This window comes from Lithobates pipiens, unplaced genomic scaffold, assembly GCF_037356315.1.
Source record: "Lithobates pipiens isolate NorthernLeopardFrog02 unplaced genomic scaffold, aLitPip1_a1.2 Scaffold_10, whole genome shotgun sequence".
In the NCBI taxonomy this organism is placed as follows: domain Eukaryota; kingdom Metazoa; phylum Chordata; class Amphibia; order Anura; family Ranidae; genus Lithobates; species Lithobates pipiens.
The window spans coordinates 6451456-6471755 of record NW_027507686.1 but is presented as its reverse complement, the minus strand read 5'-3'; the positions used below and the strand labels follow the sequence as shown (position 1 = coordinate 6471755).

The window sequence follows — 20300 nt, the reverse complement described above, 5'->3', positions numbered from 1 at the left end:
CTAGAGCTCTCCAATCAGCAGGGAGCTAGAGGTTTGCCGATTGGGGGTCTCTGGCTTTGAATCAGCAAGGGAGCGTGCCAGACCTCTGCAGAGAGACCACTGCTTCCACACAGAGAGCAGGGAAAACACTTTTTTCTATAGGCTAAAAAAAAAAAAAAAATGTAGGACTTTGCACACTTTTTTTTGTGCTGCCTTTCCCCTTCTCCTTCCAAAAATAAAGATTACCATTTGCAATGGACATGCCCTTTAAGTCCTGTAAGGGAAGATCTCAGATTTGTGACACCTCCCCTCCTCCGCCTCTCTGCCGTCCCGTCCCGGGATTCCAGATAAACTAGTAAAACTCGCTCCCGTCTTCCCATTAGAAATGACTCCTTGAAAGTTCTTCCTACGAGTGTGTGTGTGTGGGGGGGGAGGAGCCGGGTGTCAGACAAAGAGGGGAGCGCTCTCGCTCCTCGCTCACACGGGGAGAGCGGTGGGAATATAAAGGGCAAGTTACTAAGAAGTATGAGGAGCGCTGACAACTGACCGAACCTTTCGCAGGAATGGCCGGGGAGGACGCAGGCGCGGCGCGGTACCCGGGATTGGCTGGGGAGGGCGCTCCGTACCTGGGATTGGCCGGGGAGGGCGCTCTGTACCTGGCATTGGGCGCCCTCTTCTCCGGATTGTCCCTCCGCAAGATCCTGAAGAACGAGGTGAAGTTCCAGGACGCCTCGCTCTGCGTTCTGCCCGCGCTGCTGCTGCTGGAAGCGCTCTGCTACGCGTTCCTCCCGCCCGGGCTGGGGCTCAGCGTCTTCTCCGTGGCGTGCGGCTTCTACTACATCGCATTACCAGTCAGGCGGATGCTGCCCGCCGCAGGCAAGAGCGTCCTCGTCACAGGTAAGAGCCCGCTGCGGGCGACTGCGTCCCAACTGCCAGATTTGCCTTTTTTTTGGAGGGGGGGGGGGGTGGGATTTAAAAGGGTGCTGCTCACAAATCGCATCCTTTATCAGAAAGAACGAGAGGCGCTTTTACAGCAGACGCAGTCAGGGGCGCGTGTAAAACGCAGCGTAATCGCAGTAAGAAAATTCGCACCATTGCAGGGGGCTTCCGCCCCCACTGTCCATGTCGGTGCGACTTGTCGATAGTTGCAAATTGCACGACAAGCCGAACCCTGTTTCCAGCAATGGACCTGCTTAGAATCGGCGCGGCACTGACTTTTGCGGCGCCGCGCCGTTCTGAAAAAGTAGTTCCTGCGCTATTTTTGGGCGATTTTCAGGTGCGACTTGCATAGACATCTCTGGATAAAGGGCTTTTACCCCCCTCCCCCCCACTCATTCACATCTGTGCGACTGGTCATGCGATTTGCCAGTTGCAAATCGCATAAGAAGTCGCACCCTATTGCCTGCAATAGTCCTGTTTGAGTCCGTGCGACTTGATTGATTTGAAAAAAAAGTAGTTCCTGCGCTATTTTTTGCGATTTCAGGTGCGACTTGCATAGACATCTCTGCATGAAGGGCTTTCACTCCCCTCTCCATTCACATCGGGGCGACTTGTCATGCGATTCGCCAGTTGCAAATCGCATAAGAAGTCGCACCCTATTGCCGGCAATAGTCCTGTTTGAGTCCGTGCGACTTAATTGATTTGGAAAAAAAAGTAGTTCCTGCGCTATTTCTGGCAATTTTCAGCTGCGACTTGCATAGATGTCACTGCATGTAAGGCTTTCACTCCCCTCTCCATTCACATCGGGGCGACTTGTCATGCGATTCGCCAGTTGCTAATCACATAACAAGTTGCACCCTATTGCCGGCTATAGACCTGTTTGAGTCCGTGCGACTTGATTGATTTGAAAAAAAAGTAGTTCCTGCGCTATTTTTGGCAATTTCAGGTGCGACTTGCAGAGGAAGTCGTGCAGATTTCTGCCAAGTTGCACCTGAAGTCACGCTGGCTCGCGGCTTTGAAATTGTGTGTTTTCAAGTGAAGTCGCACGATTTCAAAATATGCATTCAGTGCGACTGACTTTTGTGGCACCGCGCCGATTTGAAAAAGTAGTTCCTGCTCTATTTTTGGCGATTTTTTTTCAGGTGCGACTTGCATAGACATCTGTGCATGAAGTGACACAGATTTCTGCCAAGTTGCACCTGAAGTCGTGCTGACATGCAGCTTTGTGCGACTTTCAAGTGAAGTCGCACAATTTCAAAACCGCATTCAATGTGACTGACGTTGTGGCGCTGCGTCGATTTGAAAAAGTAGTTCCTGCACTATTTTTGCCGATTTCAGGTGCGAATCACATAGACTTCTTACCCCCCCCCCCCCCGTTCACATCGGTGTAACTTGTCATGCAATTTGTCAGTCCCAAATCGCATGAAAAGTCTCACCCTAATGCCAACAATGAAACTGTTTGAATCGGTGCAATGCTAACTTTGCGGCGCCGCGCCGGTGTGAAAAAGTAGTTCCTGCACTATTTCAGGTGCGACTTGCGCAAATATCTGTGCGACTTCAGATTTCTGCCAAGTCACACCTGAAGTCGCAACTGACACGCGCCTTTGAAATCGTGCGATTTCTAGTGAAGTCACATGATTTCATAGCTGCATTCAATGTAAACCAGGGCTCCATGTGCGTTCTTACTTTTTTTTTTTTTTTTTTTGTGAACGTGAGCAAACGCGTGTAAACGCAACGAAAGCACAGCTTTGAAATCGCAATACTTCAGCGGCCGATCTTGATAGGTTTAATCTGATTCCGGACTCATCTCTGGCTCACAGCGGTGCGGCTTTGAAATCGCACAGAACTCGCCGCAGATGCGATTTTGGATCTCCGATTTCATTGCGGCTTGCGACTTAATTGAACAGCAGTCAATGCAAGTCGCAATGAAATTGCAAGAAATGTGTCGCAGGGTTTTTGTTTCAGAGCCGCTGCGACTTCACAGCGATTTGAGCATCTTCCATTGCCGCAAACGCGGGGGGTGTGCGACTCACCGTGCGATTTTTGGTGGGAAACCGTTTCATCAGACTTTGAAATCCGACTGAACCCAACTTTGAAATTGGATCATGTCCAGATGTCTATGCAAGTCGCACCTGAAATTAACCCCTTCCCCGCCAGTGTCATTAGTACAATATATATATATAGATAGATAGATAGATAGATAGATAGATAGATATAGAGATATATATATCTATATATATATATATATATATATATATATATATATATATATATATATATATATATATAGATAGATATATATATTCTTTTTTTTTGCAATTTCAGGAAATACTTTAACTGACAATTGTGTAGTCATGCAACAATGTTCATAAATTAAATGTATGTGGTTTTTGTTTGTTTGTTTGTTTTTTAAACAAATAGTTATTTATTTATTTATTATTTATTTTATTATTTATACCTTTTTTTAATATATAAACAAACAAAAAAAAAAAGACTGAGCATTTTGTAAAAAAAAAAGTATATTATATTTTTTTACTTTCTGCTATAAAATAAATCCAATAAAAAAAAATGAATAAATAAATAAGTAAATTGATTGGTTTACGTGAAACAGTTTTAATTTCGTAGACTAACATATTTTCGCTGACGGAATTTAATACTATTTTAGTAGACTAAAATACAACTAAAACTAAAATGACACATTTTAGTCAAGAGATTATAACTAAAACTAAATTGAAATGTGATTTCAAAAGCGAACACTGATGAGGAAATTGTCGCGTCTGCAAACTATGGAATATGTACTGGAATTTTTATTTTATTTTTTTTATTCTTTTATTTTTTTATACTAGTAATGGTCATGATCAGAGATTTGTATTGGGACTGCGATGGAGGCGGCGGCCAATCTAAAACTAACTGGCGCTGGGGGGGGGGGGGGGGAGCTGACTAACTGACATCACCAGTCACACTACTACAGTGATAATACTATACACTGTCACTTAGAGCTGCACGATTAATCGTCAAGAATCGTTATTGCGATTTTTTTTTTTTTCTTTGATTTTTTTTTCCCCCTTTGCGATCTTGACAAACGGTTTCCCAAACGCCCTGATCTTCCCGATCTTGGGTTTGCAGAGAATTTTCTCTCAGCCGTCAAAAGTCAAAGTCAGGGCAAAGTCTGGGCAAAGGCTGGTCTACCAGGTAAAACATTCACATCAGTGGAATGTTAAGTCTAAACATTGTATCAATTTGTCTTTTACATCAAAGGAATAGATTTCTGTATGTAAATTAGGAACGTTTAACCACTTTAAACACTAAACCTTTTTCTGAGATTTGTTTTTTTTCAAGTTAAAATCTTTTTTATTTATTTATTTTTTTTGCTAGAAAATTACTTAGAACCCCCAAACATGTATATATATATTTTTTTTTTTAGCAGAGACCCTAGAGAATAAAATGGTGGTTGTTGCAATATTTTATCTCACACTGTATTTGCGCAGCTGTCTTTCAAATGCAATTTTTTTTTTAGAAAAAATTACTTTAATGAATTAAAAAAAAAAAAAACTTACCACTAAAGTTACCAAATTTTTTTTGTATAATGTAAAGGATTTTACGCCGCGAGAATCGTGATCTTTATTCTAAGCAAAAAAATAAATAAAAAACGTGATTCTCGTTTTGCCCAGAATTGTGCAGCTGTACAGTCACTGTACTAATGGCACCAGCTGGGAAGGGGTTAAAGTATAACTAACAGCAATTTTTTTTTTTTTTTTTACTTTGGACAGAGGAGAGGGATTAGAACCCCTGTCAGTTTTTATTGCTGTCTGTGCCGCCCCCCCCCCCCCCCCTCCGTAAAGAAAATTCACCCCGTAAGTCTGCCCTGTTTAACATTATTGTCAAAAGCAGTGGCGGTTGGTGCTCACCTTTTCGGGGGGGCGGCACAAACTAACACCAAAACCCTCCCACATGTAGATTAGAGGGTCGGAGGGATGGATGTGTGGGGGGCATTTGTAATCAGCCCCCTTTACTCTGATACCCCTAACTAAAATCTAGAGGAACCAATTGCCTTCAGAAGTCACCTAATTAGTAAATAGAGTCCACCTGTGTGTCATTTAATCTCAGTATAAATACAGCTGTTCTGAGGTTTGTTAGAGAACCTTAGTGAACAAACAGCATCATGAAGGCCAAGGAACACACCAGACAGGTCAGGGATAAAGTTGTGGAGAAGTATAAAGCAGGGTTGGGTTATAAAAAAAATCTCCCAAGCTTTGACCATCTCACGGAGCTCTGTTCAATCCATCATTGGAAAATGGAAAGAGTATGGCACAACTGCAAACCTACCAAGACATGGCCGTCCACCTAAACTGACCGGGCCGGGCAAGGAGAGCATTCATCAGAGAAGAGCCAAGAGGTCCATGGTAACTCTGGAGGAGCTGCAGAGATCCACAGCTCAGGGGGGAGAATCTGTCCACAGGACAACTATTAGTCGTCTCTCCACAAATCTGCCCTTTATGGAAGAGTGACAAGAAGAAAGACATTGGAGAAAGAAAGTCATAAGAAGTCCTGTTTGTAGTTTGTGAGAAGCCATGTGGGGGAGGGGGCAGCAAACATGTGGAAGAAGGTGATCTGGTCAGATGAGACCAAAACTCAACTTTATGGCCTAAAAGCAAAACGCTATGTGTGGGGAAAACTAACACCGCCCATCCCCCTGAACACACCATCCCCACCGTGAGACATGGTGGTGGCAGCATCATGTGGTGGGGATGGTTTTCCTCAGCAGGGACAGGGAAACTGGTCAGAGTTGATGGGAAGATGGATGGAGACAAATACAGGACAATCTTAGAAGAAAACCTGTTAGAGTCGGCAAAAGACTTGAGACCGGGGCGGAGGTTCCCCTTCCAGCAGGACAACGACCCGAAACATCCAGCCAGAGCTACAATGGAATGGTTTACATCAAAGCATATTCATGTGTTAGAATGGCCCAGTCACAGTCCAGACCTAAATCCCATTGAGAATCTGTGGCCAGACTTGAAAATTGCTGATCACAGACGCTCTCCATCCAATCTGACAGAGCTTGAGATATTTTACAAAGAAGAAGAATGGGGAGAAATGTCCTCTCTAGATGTGCAAAGCTGGTAGAGACATCCCCAATACGACTTGTAGAGAAAGGGGGTTCTACAAAGTATTGACTCCGGGGGGCACCATACAAATGCCCCTCCCCCACACTTTTCACATATTTATTTGTATCATTTATCATTTTCCTTCCACTTCACAATTATGTGACACTTTGTGTTGGTCTATCACAGGGATATCCAATTAGCGGACCTCCAGCTGTTGCAGAACTACAAGTCCCATGGGGCATAGCAAGACTCTGACAGCCACAAGCATGACGCCCAGAGGAATCATGGGACTTGTCGTTTTGCAACAGCTGGAAGTCCGGTAATTGCTTATCCCTGGACATAAAATCCCAATAAAATACATTTACGTTTTTGGTTGTAACATGACAAGATGTGGAAAATTTCCGGGGGTATGAATACTTTTACAAGGCACTGTAGCTGTCTACCTAACAATGTGTGTTCTGTGCGCTGCTTTCCCTCGGGGGAAGTGATGGATTTGAGTCTTCGCTTTGCAGGGAGAGAACAAAAAAAAAAAAGAAACGACACATTGCTGCTGTCTGTAGAGAGCTCTGTGTTATTTACCAACACAGAGCTCTCTTCTGTCATTCGCTCAGCCAATCAATGGGCTCCAGACAAAAATAATTGGCTGATTGGCTTGTGCTGGAAGCGAATGACAGCACAGCACTAGTGCACCCCCTACCTGGAAGTGCAAATCATATATATATATATATATATATATATATTTATATATAAAATAAAAAAAGATTCTGGAGGGTGGCCAAAAATTCAAAATATCATAAATGTTATTGAAGTTATTACCTCTTTCATGCAAACCTGTTTTCTCTCTAACCTCCAATCAGCGCAGCATCCTCCCCGCCGGGGGGTGGAACTTTGTAGCAAGTCGCAAAGGTGAGAGGCTGCAGCAGGGGCTAATCTGTGTCAGACGTTTGTGGAGACAAGCAAAAACTGCACAGGCCACCGTGATTTACATGATATATAGCGATCGCGCAGACTGCAAATAACTAGGTAAAAAGCTGCAGCAGGGGCAGATCTGTGTCAGTCGTTTGTGAAGACCGGCAAAAACTGCACAGGCCACCGTGATTTACATGATTCTGTCATCTCTCAGCCGCCATCTCCGTCCAGGAAGAAGATGGTGACCCCAAATGATGCCTGAACAAAGATGGCTCTGTCCTCCTGGAGAGGAAGGTGGGTGAAGGCGTTGTCGGGGGGGGGGGGAGTACTGCGATCTCTGAGAGGCAATAAATACCCAAATCCATGACAAATAGCGAGGGACTTTCCTGGGCGTAACGCTAAAATATGTCACCAATAAACAGAGAGATTCATATACAGAGTTTATTGTACAAATATTACCCTCTTCCCGCCAATGGGACGCATGTCTACAGTCCTATGAAAACTCCTTTCCGTGCTGAGAGCCGGGGCGGGGGGGGGGGGGGGGGGCGCCCCGTACGTTTCCAGCGTGGTCTCCGGCGGGGGCCAGAAAGCTCCCGATGCATATGATCACTATTGGTGAGCATCCGATGTCAGGGAGTATCGTGTTGAAATAGGGGGTCCATAAGGAGTCCCCAATAGGACCTTCTAGGGTGGAAATCCCAAATGCTGCAAACTCGGGTCTCCACCACTCCCCGTCCTATTGTGGATTTTTTTTTTATGGCCCCCTCTATTTTAATATGATGCACCCTGACGAAACGCGTTAAGAAAGTCTTAATAGGATGTTTTTGTATGGCCCGGTATCCACGTGTGTTTTTAATATTTCTACAATAAACTATTTTTTTTTTATATGTACATTTTTGCCATCTTTTGGAATTATGCCCTGGAAAGCCCCTTGCTATAATTTGTTGTTGGTTTGAACTATATATATATATATTGTATATGGCATGCGGGTAGAAGTAGATCTAGAACTACTGCCAGTAAATAGCCAGAAATATTACACTGACACATTGCTTGGCATGCAGGGATCTGATGGTCCATCCACTAAAGTTAGACGATAAACGTATCACTTGGACACTCCAAACTGTATTGTTTAAGAGATAAATCCTCGGCGCTCCTTATTTAATACAGCTCTGTTATCTGCAATTCCGGGACTGTGGCAATTCTTAGAGCCGCAATCTAAACAGAAAATATAAAAGATAAATGTTTTACCTGTACAAAGTGTAATGACAAGAAAATGAAGCTATGCAGAATAAGTATATATGGGTGAAAAGTCTACAATGTATCGTACCGTATCTAAGAGACGCTTCCAATGTTTACTGTTCAGTGCTTTTCCACATCTAGAACATGACCTCCTCTGTACCCAGCCTTTCTCCACCTTTTTTTTTTACCCCAAAGGAACCCCTAAATTAAAGGTCTTGGGAAGGCTTGCAGCAACCAATTCATAGGTGGTCAATCCCTGGCCTTTCCCTGGCATTGGTGGCCAGTAGGGTGAATGCCCTCCTTACATTGGTGGCCAGTAGGAGGAACGTTCTTCTTACATTGGTGGTTAGTAGGAAGAATGCCCTTCTTAGACCGGTAGTCAATAGGAGAAATGTTCTTCCTACATTGGTGGCCAGTAGGAGGAATGTCCTCCTTACACCGGTGACCAGTAGGAGGAATGTTCTCCTTACACCGGTGACCAGTAGGAGGAATGTTCTCCTTACACCGGTGACCAGTAGGAGGAATGTTCTCCTTACACCGGTGACCAGTAGGAGGAATGTTCTCCTTACACCGGTGACCAGTAGGAGGAATGTTCTCCTTACACCGGTGACCAGTAGGAGGAATGTTCTCCTTACACCGGTGACCAGTAGGAGGAATGATCTCCTTACACCGGTGACCAGTAGGAGGAATGTTCTCCTTACACCGGTGACCAGTAGGAGGAATGTTCTCCTTACACCGGTGACCAGTAGGAGGAATGTTCTCCTTACACCGGTGACCAGTAGGAGGAATGTTCTCCTTACACCGGTGACCAGTAGGAGGAATGTTCTCCTTACACCGGTGACCAGTAGGAGGAATGATCTCCTTACACCGGTGACCAGTAGGAGGAATGATCTCCTTACACCGGTGACCAGTAGGAGGAATGTTCTCCTTACACCGGTGACCAGTAGGAGGAATGTTCTTACACCGGTGACCAGCAGGAGGAATGTTCTCCTTACACCGGTGACCAGTAGGAAGAATGTTCTCCTTACACCGGTGACCAGTAGGGGGAATGTTCTCCTTACACCGGTGACCAGTAGGAGGAATGTTCTCCTTACACCGGTGACCAGTAGGAAGAATGTTCTCCTTACACCGGTGACCAGCAGGAAGAATGTTCTCCTTACACTGGTGACCAGTAGGAGGAATGATCTCCTTACACTGGTGACCAGCAGGAGGAATGATCTCCTTACACTGGTGACCAGTAGGAGGAATGTTCTCCTTACACCGGTGACCAGTAGGAAGAATGTTCTCCATACACCGGTGACCAGTAGGAGGAATGTTCTCCTTACACCGGTGACCAGTAGGAGCAATGTTCTCCTTACACCCGTGACCAGTAGGAGGAATGTTCTCCTTACACTGGTGACCAGTAGGAGGAATGTTCTCCTTACATTGATGACCAGTAGGAGGAATGTTCTCCTAAGCTAAATGGATTATTGCCGACTGGCTTTGCCAAGTGGTCAATCAACCACAGCTCAAGGAACTCCTACCATACATTGGGGGGAACTCTGGGATTTTCCACAGAACCCTGGTTGGAAATGGCTGTGTTTACCTATCTTCTTGTCAATCTAAACAGAATATAAAAGATAAATGTTTCACCTGTACAAAGTGTAATGACAATAAAATGAAGCTATGCAGAATAAGTATATATGGGTTAAAAGTCTACAATGTATCGTACCGTATCTAAGAGACGCTTGCAATGTTTACTGTTCAGTACTTTTCCACATCTAGAACATGACCTCCTCTGTACCCAGCCTTTCTCCACCTTTTTTTTTTTACCCCAAAGGAACCCCTAAATTAAAGGTCTTGGGAAGGCTTGCAGCAACCAATTCATAGGTGGTCAATCCCTGGCCTTTCCCTGGCATTGGTGGCCAGTAGGGTGAATGCCCTCCTTACATTGGTGGCCAGTAGGGTGAATGCCCTCCTTACATTGGTGGCCAGTAGGAGGAACGTTCTTCTTACATTGGTGGTTAGTAAGAAGAATGGCCTTCTTAGACTGGTAGTCAATAGGAGAAATGTTCTTCCTACATTGGTGGCCAGTAGGAGGAATGTCCTCCTTACACCGGTGACCAGTAGGAGGAATGTTCTCCTTACACCGGTGACCAGTAGGAGGAATGTTCTCCTTACACCGGTGACCAGTAGGAGGAATGTTCTCCTTACACCGGTGACCAGTAGGAGGAATGTTCTCCTTACACCGGTGACCAGTAGGAGGAATGTTCTCCTTACACCGGTGACCAGTAGGAGGAATGTTCTCCTTACACCGGTGACCAGTAGGAGGAATGATCTCCTTACACCGGTGACCAGTAGGAGGAATGTTCTCCTTACACCGGTGACCAGTAGGAGGAATGTTCTCCTTACACCGGTGACCAGTAGGAGGAATGTTCTCCTTACACCGGTGACCAGTAGGAGGAATGTTCTCCTTACACCGGTGACCAGTAGGAGGAATGTTCTCCTTACACCGGTGACCAGTAGGAGGAATGATCTCCTTACACCGGTGACCAGTAGGAGGAATGATCTCCTTACACCGGTGACCAGTAGGAGGAATGTTCTCCTTACACCGGTGACCAGTAGGAGGAATGATCTCCTTACACCGGTGACCAGTAGGAAGAATGTTCTCCTTACACCGGTGACCAGTAGGAGGAATGATCTCCTTACACCGGTGACCAGTAGGAGGAATGTTCTCCTTACACCGGTGACCAGCAGGAGGAATGTTCTCCTTACACCGGTGACCAGTAGGAAGAATGTTCTCCTTACACCGGTGACCAGTAGGGGGAATGTTCTCCTTACACCGGTGACCAGTAGGAGGAATGTTCTCCTTACACCGGTGACCAGTAGGAAGAATGTTCTCCTTACACCGGTGACCAGCAGGAAGAATGTTCTCCTTACACTGGTGACCAGTAGGAGGAATGATCTCCTTACACTGGTGACCAGCAGGAGGAATGATCTCCTTACACTGGTGACCAGTAGGAGGAATGTTCTCCTTACACTGGTGACCAGTAGGAGGAATGTTCTCCTTACATTGATGACCAGTAGGAGGAATGTTCTCCTAAGCTAAATGGATTATTGCCGACTGGCTTTGCCAAGTGGTCAATCAACCACAGCTCAAGGAACCCCTACCATACATTGGGGGGAACTCTGGGATTTTCCACAGAACCCTGGTTGGAAATGGCTGTGTTTACCTATCTTCTTGTCAATCTAAACAGAATATAAAAGATAAATGTTTCACCTGTACAAAGTGTAATGACAATAAAATGAAGCTATGCAGAATAAGTATATATGGGTTAAAAGTCTACAATGTATCGTACCGTATCTAAGAGACGCTTCCAATGTTTACTGTTCAGTACTTTTCCACATCTAGAACATGACCTCCTCTGTACCCAGCCTTTCTCCACCTTTTTTTTTTTACCCCAAAGGAACCCCTAAATTAAAGGTCTTGGGAAGGCTTGCAGCAACCAATTCATAGGTGGTCAATCCCTGGCCTTTCCCTGGCATTGGTGGCCAGTAGGGTGAATGCCCTCCTTACATTGGTGGCCAGTAGGGTGAATGCCCTCCTTACATTGGTGGCCAGTAGGAGGAACGTTCTTCTTACATTGGTGGTTAGTAAGAAGAATGGCCTTCTTAGACTGGTAGTCAATAGGAGAAATGTTCTTCCTACATTGGTGGCCAGTAGGAGGAATGTCCTTACACCGGTGACCAGTAGGAGGAATGTTTTCCTTACACCGGTGACCAGTAGGAGGAATGTTCTCTTTACACCGTTGACCAGTAGGAAGAATGTTCTCCTTACACCGGTGACCAGTAGGAGGAATGATCTCCTTACACCGGTGACCAGTAGGAGGAATGTTCTCCTTACACCGGTGACCAGTAGGAGGAATGTTCTCCTTACACTGGTGACCAGTAGGAGGAATGTTCTCCTTACACCGGTGACCAGTAGGAGGAATGTTCTCCTTACACTGGTGACCAGTAGGAGGAATGTTCTCCTTACACCGGTGACCAGTAGGAGGAATGTTCTCCTTACACCGGTGACCAGTAGGAAGAATGTTCTCCTTACATCGGTGACCAGTAGGAGGAATGATCTCCTTACACCAGTGACCAGTAGGAAGAATGTTCTCCTTACACCGGTGACCAGTAGGAGGAATGTTCTCCTTACACCGGTGACCAGTAGGAGGAATGTTCTCCTTACACTGGTGACCAGTAGGAGGAATGTTCTCCTTACACCGGTGACCAGTAGGAGGAATGTTCTCCTTACACCGGTGACCAGTAGGAGGAATGTTCTCCTTACACCGGTGACCAGTAGGAAGAATGTTCTCCTTACACCGGTGACCAGTAGGAGGAATGATCTCCTTACACCAGTGACCAGTAGGAAGAATGTTCTCCTTACACCGATGACCAGTAGGAGGAATGATCTCCTTACACCGGTGACCAGTAGGAGGAATGATCTCCTTACACCGGTGACCAGTAGGAAGAATGTTCTCCTTACACCGGTGACCAGTAGGAGGAATGATCTCCTTACACCGGTGACCAGTAGGAGGAATGTTCTCCTTACACCGGTGACCAGTAGGAGGAATGTTCTCCTTACACCGGTGACCAGTAGGAAGAATGTTCTCCTTACACCGGTGACCAGTAGGAGGAATGATCTCCTTACACCGGTGACCAGTAGGAGGAATGTTCTCCTTACACCGGTGACCAGTAGGAGGAATGTTCTCCTTACACCGGTGACCAGTAGGAAGAATGTTCTCCTTACACCGGTGACCAGTAGGAGGAAGGTTCTCCTTACACTGGTGACCAGCAGGAGGAATGATCTCCTTACACTGGTGACCAGTAGGAGGAATGTTCTCCTTACACCGGTGACCAGTAGGAAGAATGTTCTCCATACACCGGTGACCAGTAGGAGGAATGTTCTCCTTACACTGGTGACCAGTAGGAGGAATGTTCTCCTTACACTGGTGACCAGTAGGAGGAATGTTCTCCTTACATTGATGACCAGTAGGAGGAATGTTCTCTTTACACTAGTGACCAGTAGGAGGAATGTTCTTCTTACATTGATGACCAGTAGGAGGAATGTTCTCCTAAGCTAAATGGATTATTGCCGACTGGCTTTGCCAAGTGGTCAATCAACCACAGCTCAAGGAACCCCTACCATACATTGGGAGGAACTATGGGATTTTCCACAGAACCCTGGTTGGAAATGGCTGTGTTTACCTATCTTCTTGTCAATCTAAACAGAATATAAACGATAAATGTTTTACCTGTACAAAGTGTAATGACAATAAAATGAAGCTATGCAGAATAAGTATATATGGGTTAAAAGTCTACAATGTATCGTACCGTATCTAAGAGACGCTTGCAATGTTTACTGTTCAGTACTTTTCCACATCTAGAACATGACCTCCTCTGTACCCAGCCTTTCTCCACCTTTTTTTTTTTACCCCAAAGGAACCCCTAAATTTAAGGTCTTGGGAAGGCTTGCAGCAACCAATTCATAGATGGTCAATCCCTGGCCTTTCCCTGGCATTGGTGGCCAGTAGGGTGAATGCCCTCCTTACATTGGTGGCCAGTAGGGTGAAAGCCCTCCTTACATTGGTGGCCAGTAGGAGGAACGTTCTTCTTACATTGGTGGTTAGTAGGAAGAATGGCCTTCTTAGACTGGTAGTCAATAGGAGAAATGTTCTCCCTACATTGGTGGCCAGTAGGAGGAATGTCCTCCTTACACCGGTGACCGGTAGGAGGAATGATCTCCTTACACTAGTGACCAGTAGGAGGAATGTTCTCCTTACACCGGTGACCAGTAGGAGGAATGTTCTCCTTACACCGGTGACCAGTAGGAGGAATGTTCTCCTTACACCTGTGACCAGTAGGAGGAATGTTCTCCTTACACTGGTGACCAGTAGGAGGAATGTTCTCCTTACACTGGTGACCAGTAGGAGGAATGTTCTCCTTACACTGGTGACCAGTAGGAGGAATGATCTCCTTACACTGGTGACCAGTAGGAGGAATGTTCTCTTTACACTAGTGACCAGTAGGAGGAATGTTCTCCTTACACTGGTGACCAATAGGAGAAATGTTCTCTTTACACTGATGACCAGTAGGAGGAATGTTCTCCTTACACTGATGACCAGTAGGAGGAATGTTCTCCTTACACTGATGACCAGTAGGAGGAATGTTCTCCTTACACTGGTGACCAGTAGGAGGAATGTTCTCTTTACACTAGTGACCAGTAGGAGGAATGTTCTCCTTACATTGATGACCAGTAGGAGGAATGTTCTCCTTACATTGATGACCAGAAGGAGGAATGTTCTCTTTACACTGGTGACCAGTAGGAGGAATGTTCTCTTTACACTAGTGACCAGTAGGAGGAATGTTCTCCTTACATTGATGACCAGTAGGAGGAATGTTCTCCTTACACTGATGACCAGTAGGAGGAATGTTCTCCTTACACTGGTGACCAGTAGGAGGAATGTTCTCCTTACACTGATGACCAGTAGGAGGAATGTTCTCCTTACATTGATGACCAGTAGGAGGAATGTTCTCCTAAGCTAAATAGATTATTGCCGACTGGCTTTGCCAAGTGATCAATCAACCACAGCTCAAGGAACCCCTACCATACATTGGGAGGAACTCTGGGATTTTCCACAGAACCCTGGTTGGAAATGGCTGTGTTTACCTATCTTATTGTTTTCAGGACTTTTAATGGAACCCCTTTTCACATCACCCTGTACCATGTGATGAGCTGTATCAAATCACAGCATGTTAACAGTAAGCAAGCTGTCATGAATGGAAAGCCATATATGACAGTTAAATATTGCTTATACCAGTGATCAGCACTGTTCTAAGCAATAATAGTGTAAAAAAAAAAACCCTGATCAGGAGGCCGGCTTCTTGACCCACTCCTTATCAACCAGCTATACACAGCGTGCTTAAAGACAAAATAAAAAATGCATGAAAAATGCATCAAACACTTGCGTTTTTGGTGTGGCTCCATTGATGTCTATTACATGCAAAACACAATCTGCTGAGGGAAAAAAAAAGTTCCTGGCCCTACAGCCAGAAGAAACCATGTTATATGGATTGTAATGCGTTTCTGCAAAAAGCACCAAAAAAAAAAAAAAAAAACGCATCCTTACAGCCGCAATCTAAACAGGATATAAAAGATAAATGTTTTACCTGTACAAAGTGTAATGACAATAAAATTAAGACATGCAGAATAAGTATATATGGGTTAAAAGTCTACAATGTATCGTACCGTATCTGAGAGACGCTTCCAATGTTTACTGTTCAGTACTTTTCCACATCTAGAACATGACCTCCTCTGTACCCAGCCTTTCTCCACCTTTTTTTTTTTACCCCAAAGGAACCCCTAAATTAAAGGTCTTGGGAAGGCTTGCAGCAACCAATTCATAGGTGGTCAATCCCTGGCCTTTCCCTGGCATTGGTGGCCAGTAGGGTGAATGCCCTCCTTACATTGGTGACCAGTAGAAGTAATGTCCTTCTTACATTGGTGGCCAGTAGGAGGAACGTTCTTCTTACATTGGTGGTTAGTCGGAAGAATGCTCTTCTTAGACTGGTAGTCAATAGGAGAAATGTTCTCCCTACATTGGTGGCCAGTAGGAGGAATGTCCTCCTTACACCGGTGACCAGTAGGAGGAATGTTCTCTTTACACTGATGACCAGTAGGAGGAATGTTCTCCTTACACTGATGACCAGTAGGAGGAATGTTCTCTTTACACTAGTGACCAGTAGGAGGAATGTTCTCCTTACATTGATGACCAGTAGAAGGAATGTTCTCCTTACACTGGTGACCAGTAGGAGGAATGTCCTCCTTACACTGGTGACCAGTAGGAGGAATGTTCTCTTTACACTGATGACCAGTAGGAGGAATGTTCTCTTTACACTAGTGACCAGTAGGAGGAATGTTCTCCTTACACTGATGACCAGTAGGAGGAATGTTCTCCTTACACTGGTGACCAGTAGGAGGAATGTTCTCCTTACATTGATGACCAGTAGAAGGAATGTTCTCCTTACACTGGTGACCAGTAGGAGGAATGTCCTCCTTACTCTGGTGACCAGTAGGAGGAATGTTCTCTTTACACTGATGACCAGTAGGAGGAATGTTCTCCTTACACTGATGACCAGTAGGAGGAATGTTCTCTTTACACTAGTGACCAGTAGGAGGAATGTTCTCCTTACATTGATGACCAGTAGAAGGAATAATCTCCTTACACTGGTGACCAGCAGGAGGAATGATCTCCTTACACTGGTGACCAGTAGGAGGAATGTTCTCTTTACACTGGTGACCAGTAGGAGGAATGTTCTCCTTACACTGGTGACCAGTAGGAGGAATGTTCTCCTTACACTGGTGACCAGTAGGAGGAATGTTCTCTTTACACTGATGACTAGTAGAAGGAATGATCTCCTTACACTGGTGACCAGCAGGAGGAATGTTCTCCTTACACTGATGACCAGTAGAAGGAATGATCTCCTTACACTGGTGACCAGCAGGAGGAATGATCTCCTTACACTGGTGACCAGTAGGAGGAATGTTCTCTTTACACTGGTGACCAGTAGGAGGAATGTTCTCCTTACATTGATGACCAGTAGGAGGAATGTTCTCCTTACACTGATGACCAGTAGGAGGAATGTTCTCCTTACACTGATGACCAGTAGGAGGAATGTTCTCCTTACACTGGTGACCAGTAGGAGGAATGTTCTCTTTACACTGGTGACCAGTAGGAGGAATGTTCTCTTTACACTGGTGACCAGTAGGAGGAATGTTCTCTTTACACTGGTGACCAGTAGGAGGAATGTTCTCCTAAGCTAAATAGATTATTGCCGACTGGCTTTGCCAACTAGTCAATCAACCACAGCTCAAGGAACCCCTACCATACATTGGGAGGAACTCTGGGATTTTCCACAGAACCCTGGTTGGAAATGGATGTGTTTACCTATCTTCTTGTTTTCAGGACTTTTAATGGAACCCCTTTTCACATCGCCCTGTACCATGTGAAAACCCTGATCAGGAGGCCGGCTTCTTGACCCACTCCTTATCAACCAGCTATACACAGCGTGCTTAAAGACAAAATAAAAAATGCATGAAAACGCATCAAACACTTGCTTTTTTGGTGTGACTCCATTGATGTCTATTACATGCAAAACACAATCCGCTGAGGGAAACAAAAAAAGTTCCTGGCCCTACAGCCAGAAGAAACCATGTTGAATGGATTGTAATGCGTTTCTGCAAAAAGCACCAAAAAAAACCAAACGCATAGGTGTGAACCATAGTGTAAACAAAAGATAAAAAAACATCAGTTTATACACTTTCAAATTAAATGTAAAATAATATTGACCAAAACCCTTCTTCTTTCTCTTTTTCTTTCCCTTGTTCATTCATGTTTGGATGGAGCGCCCCCCAAGGGAAATGAGAAGCTATAGAAATGGCCGTGGCACTTTGCTGGCTACACAGTACAAAATATAATATATATATATATATATTTGTACGGAGTGTGTTTTACATGCCTCAGCGGTCCCGCTCCACCTCATCCTCCTTGCCACCGGCCGTCATTGACTCCCAAATACAGCGATTGTCTATAAATCCCAAGCCATGTACATAAAAACCAATGTTCCCGTACGCCATAACCAAAGGAAATTGTATTTCTCTTTAATGTACTTTCCAAAAGTTCCACCTGCGAAACCATTACATGAAATTGTCCTTTGCTATTTGAATATGTAGTCCTTTGCTATAACGACTTCCCTGTAGCCTGAGCCGTCTGCTTTATTGATCTATTATTTATAAGGACTTTAAGGTTTTGAGATTTAAACATAATAAAAGGACAAAAGATAAGGAAGCTTTGAGGTCAGGGGACCGCTGCCCGCCGAGGATATCATTTTTGAACCGCACAATTGTGTCAGTAAAGCTATTTTTCACTTTGTACTGAGCTAAAAGACCTAAACAGGTGGAATAAGTCTTAAAGCCCGGCTCCAAAACTGATTTTTTGCTTTGTTTTGTTTAAGTATTGCACCATGATTAGGTGCACTGCTCATGCTCCCTCGATTGGGGGCACATCTGTGGTTGGCTGCCCTGGTCACCTCCCTTGATTGAATGCACGCCTGTGATTGGGTACACTAGTTATCTCCCTTGGGTGCACGTCCATGATTGTGTGTACTGTCACTTTCCTTGGTTGGTTGGTTGCCTGTGATTGGGTGCACTGTTCACTTCCGTTGGTTGGGTACACACCCATGATTGGGTGTCCTGGTCCACTATCTTGATTGAGTGCACACTCACGATTGAGTGCACTGGTCACCTCCCTTGATCGGGTGCACACCCATGATTGGGTATGTAGGTCACCTCCCTTGTTTGGGTGCATGCCCATGAGTAGTTGCCCTGGTCACCTCCCTTGATTGGGTTTGCACCTGTGATTGGGTGCACTGGTCACCTCCCTTAGTTGGGTGCACACCCATGATTGATTGCACTGCTCATCTTTCTTGATTGAGTGCATGCCCATGACTACTAGCCTTAGTCAACTACCTTGCTTGGGTTCCCACCTGTGATTGGGTGCACTGGTCACCTCCCTTAATTGGGTGCACATTCATGATTGTGTATGTGTAATGTCACTTTTCTTGGTTAGTTGCTTGCCTGTGATTGGGGACACTGTTCACCTCCCCTGATTGGGTAAATATCCATGATTGGGTGCCCTGGTCCACTATCTTGATTGCGTGCCCAACCATTATTGGGTGCACTGGTCACCTCCCTTGAACGGGTGCACACCCGTGATTGGGTATGTAGGTCAGCTCCTCTTGATTGGGTGCATGCCTGCGACTAGTTTCCCTGGTCACCTTCCTTGATTGGGTTCACACCTGTGATTGGGTGCACTGGTCACCTCCCTTAGTTGGGTACATGATTGGGTTCCCCCAGTCCACTATCTTGACTGAGGGCACTGCTCACCTTCCTTGATTGAGTGCATGCCCATGACTAGTTGCCTTAGTCAACTACCTTGATTGGGTGCATGCCTGTGATTGGGTACACTGGTCACCTCCTTTGGGTTCACACCTGTGATTGGGTGCACTCGTCACCTCCCTTGATTGGGTGCATGCCTGTGTTTGGGTACACTGGTCACCTCCTTTGGGTTCACACCTGTGATTGGGTGCACTGGTCACCTCCCTTGATTGGGTGCATGCCTGTGATTGGATGCCCTGCTCACCTCCCTCGATTGGGTGCATGCCTGTGATAGAAAGCAAGCACAGTATTCCAAAGGCATACGTCCCCTGAAAGCGTCTGTAGATGTATGTAGGTGCTGCAGGGACCATCGGCTGGAAACCGAAAACATTCAAAAAGAGAAATGTCACCAGCACACCTTTCTCGCTTTGCATGCCTGTGATTGGGTGCACTGCTTAGATAGCCTCAGTACTACAATTAAGGCTGAACTCCAGGCACATATAATAAAAAAACACCAATGAATGTGATCATATGCATTTATTAAAATGTATTTTGTAATAATACCATAATGTGGCTTGGTACCCACCTGTTGTAATGCCCTGTACAGCAGCACTGGTAGGAGGAGGGGCAGTAGTTAAAGCCAATCAGGTCTTCTGCATTCGCATGTGCTGACAATGAGCCTGCCGAGAGGAAGACTGAGCAGAGGGACAACCTCATCAGCCTGTTGCTGCTCATTCACTGTCCAATCCCATGCTAGGAGTGGAGAGGTGAGGGGGGGCTGCGTTGCCTAACTGCAGCACAGAAAAGTCAGGTCACCAGACTGGCTCTGCTTTTTGGCCAGGCGATGTAATTCTCAGGAATGGACGCAGAAATACAAATTCTTTCGGTAGTCATGTATTTCAACAGTGCATTTAGTTATTTGCCTGAAGGTCAGATGTCTAGCGTATTTTACTTTGAGTTTAGAAAGGGGTTCTTTCCAGTAAGTTCAGTAAGCAAGAGTCTGCAATTTCAAAAACAGAGTAATGATCTAACCCCTAATTAGTACAGGCTGATAGGACATTAATTTGACCCAAGGCGTTGGCTCAAATTCTTGTAGCCCCTTTGTCTTAAACAAGGCCTACTATGTCAATTTCGTTTTTTGGCTGGGCTGTAGTTGGCTCAGATTGATT

The 20300-nt window shown here is 45.3% G+C and overlaps 1 protein-coding gene across 1 annotated transcript in view; it reads left to right on the top strand.

Annotated features, from left to right (window-relative positions):
* The first annotated feature begins 349 nt into the window (after positions 1 to 349).
* HSD17B2 (hydroxysteroid 17-beta dehydrogenase 2) overlaps positions 350 to 20300 on the top strand; it is a 57396-nt gene continuing 37445 nt past the window's right edge. Inside the window, exon 1 of the mRNA XM_077451248.1 lies at positions 350 to 876. Within this exon, the coding sequence (XP_077307374.1) occupies positions 543 to 876 (334 nt within the window). The 5' untranslated portion in view covers positions 350 to 542. The remainder of the gene's footprint in view (positions 877 to 20300) is intronic.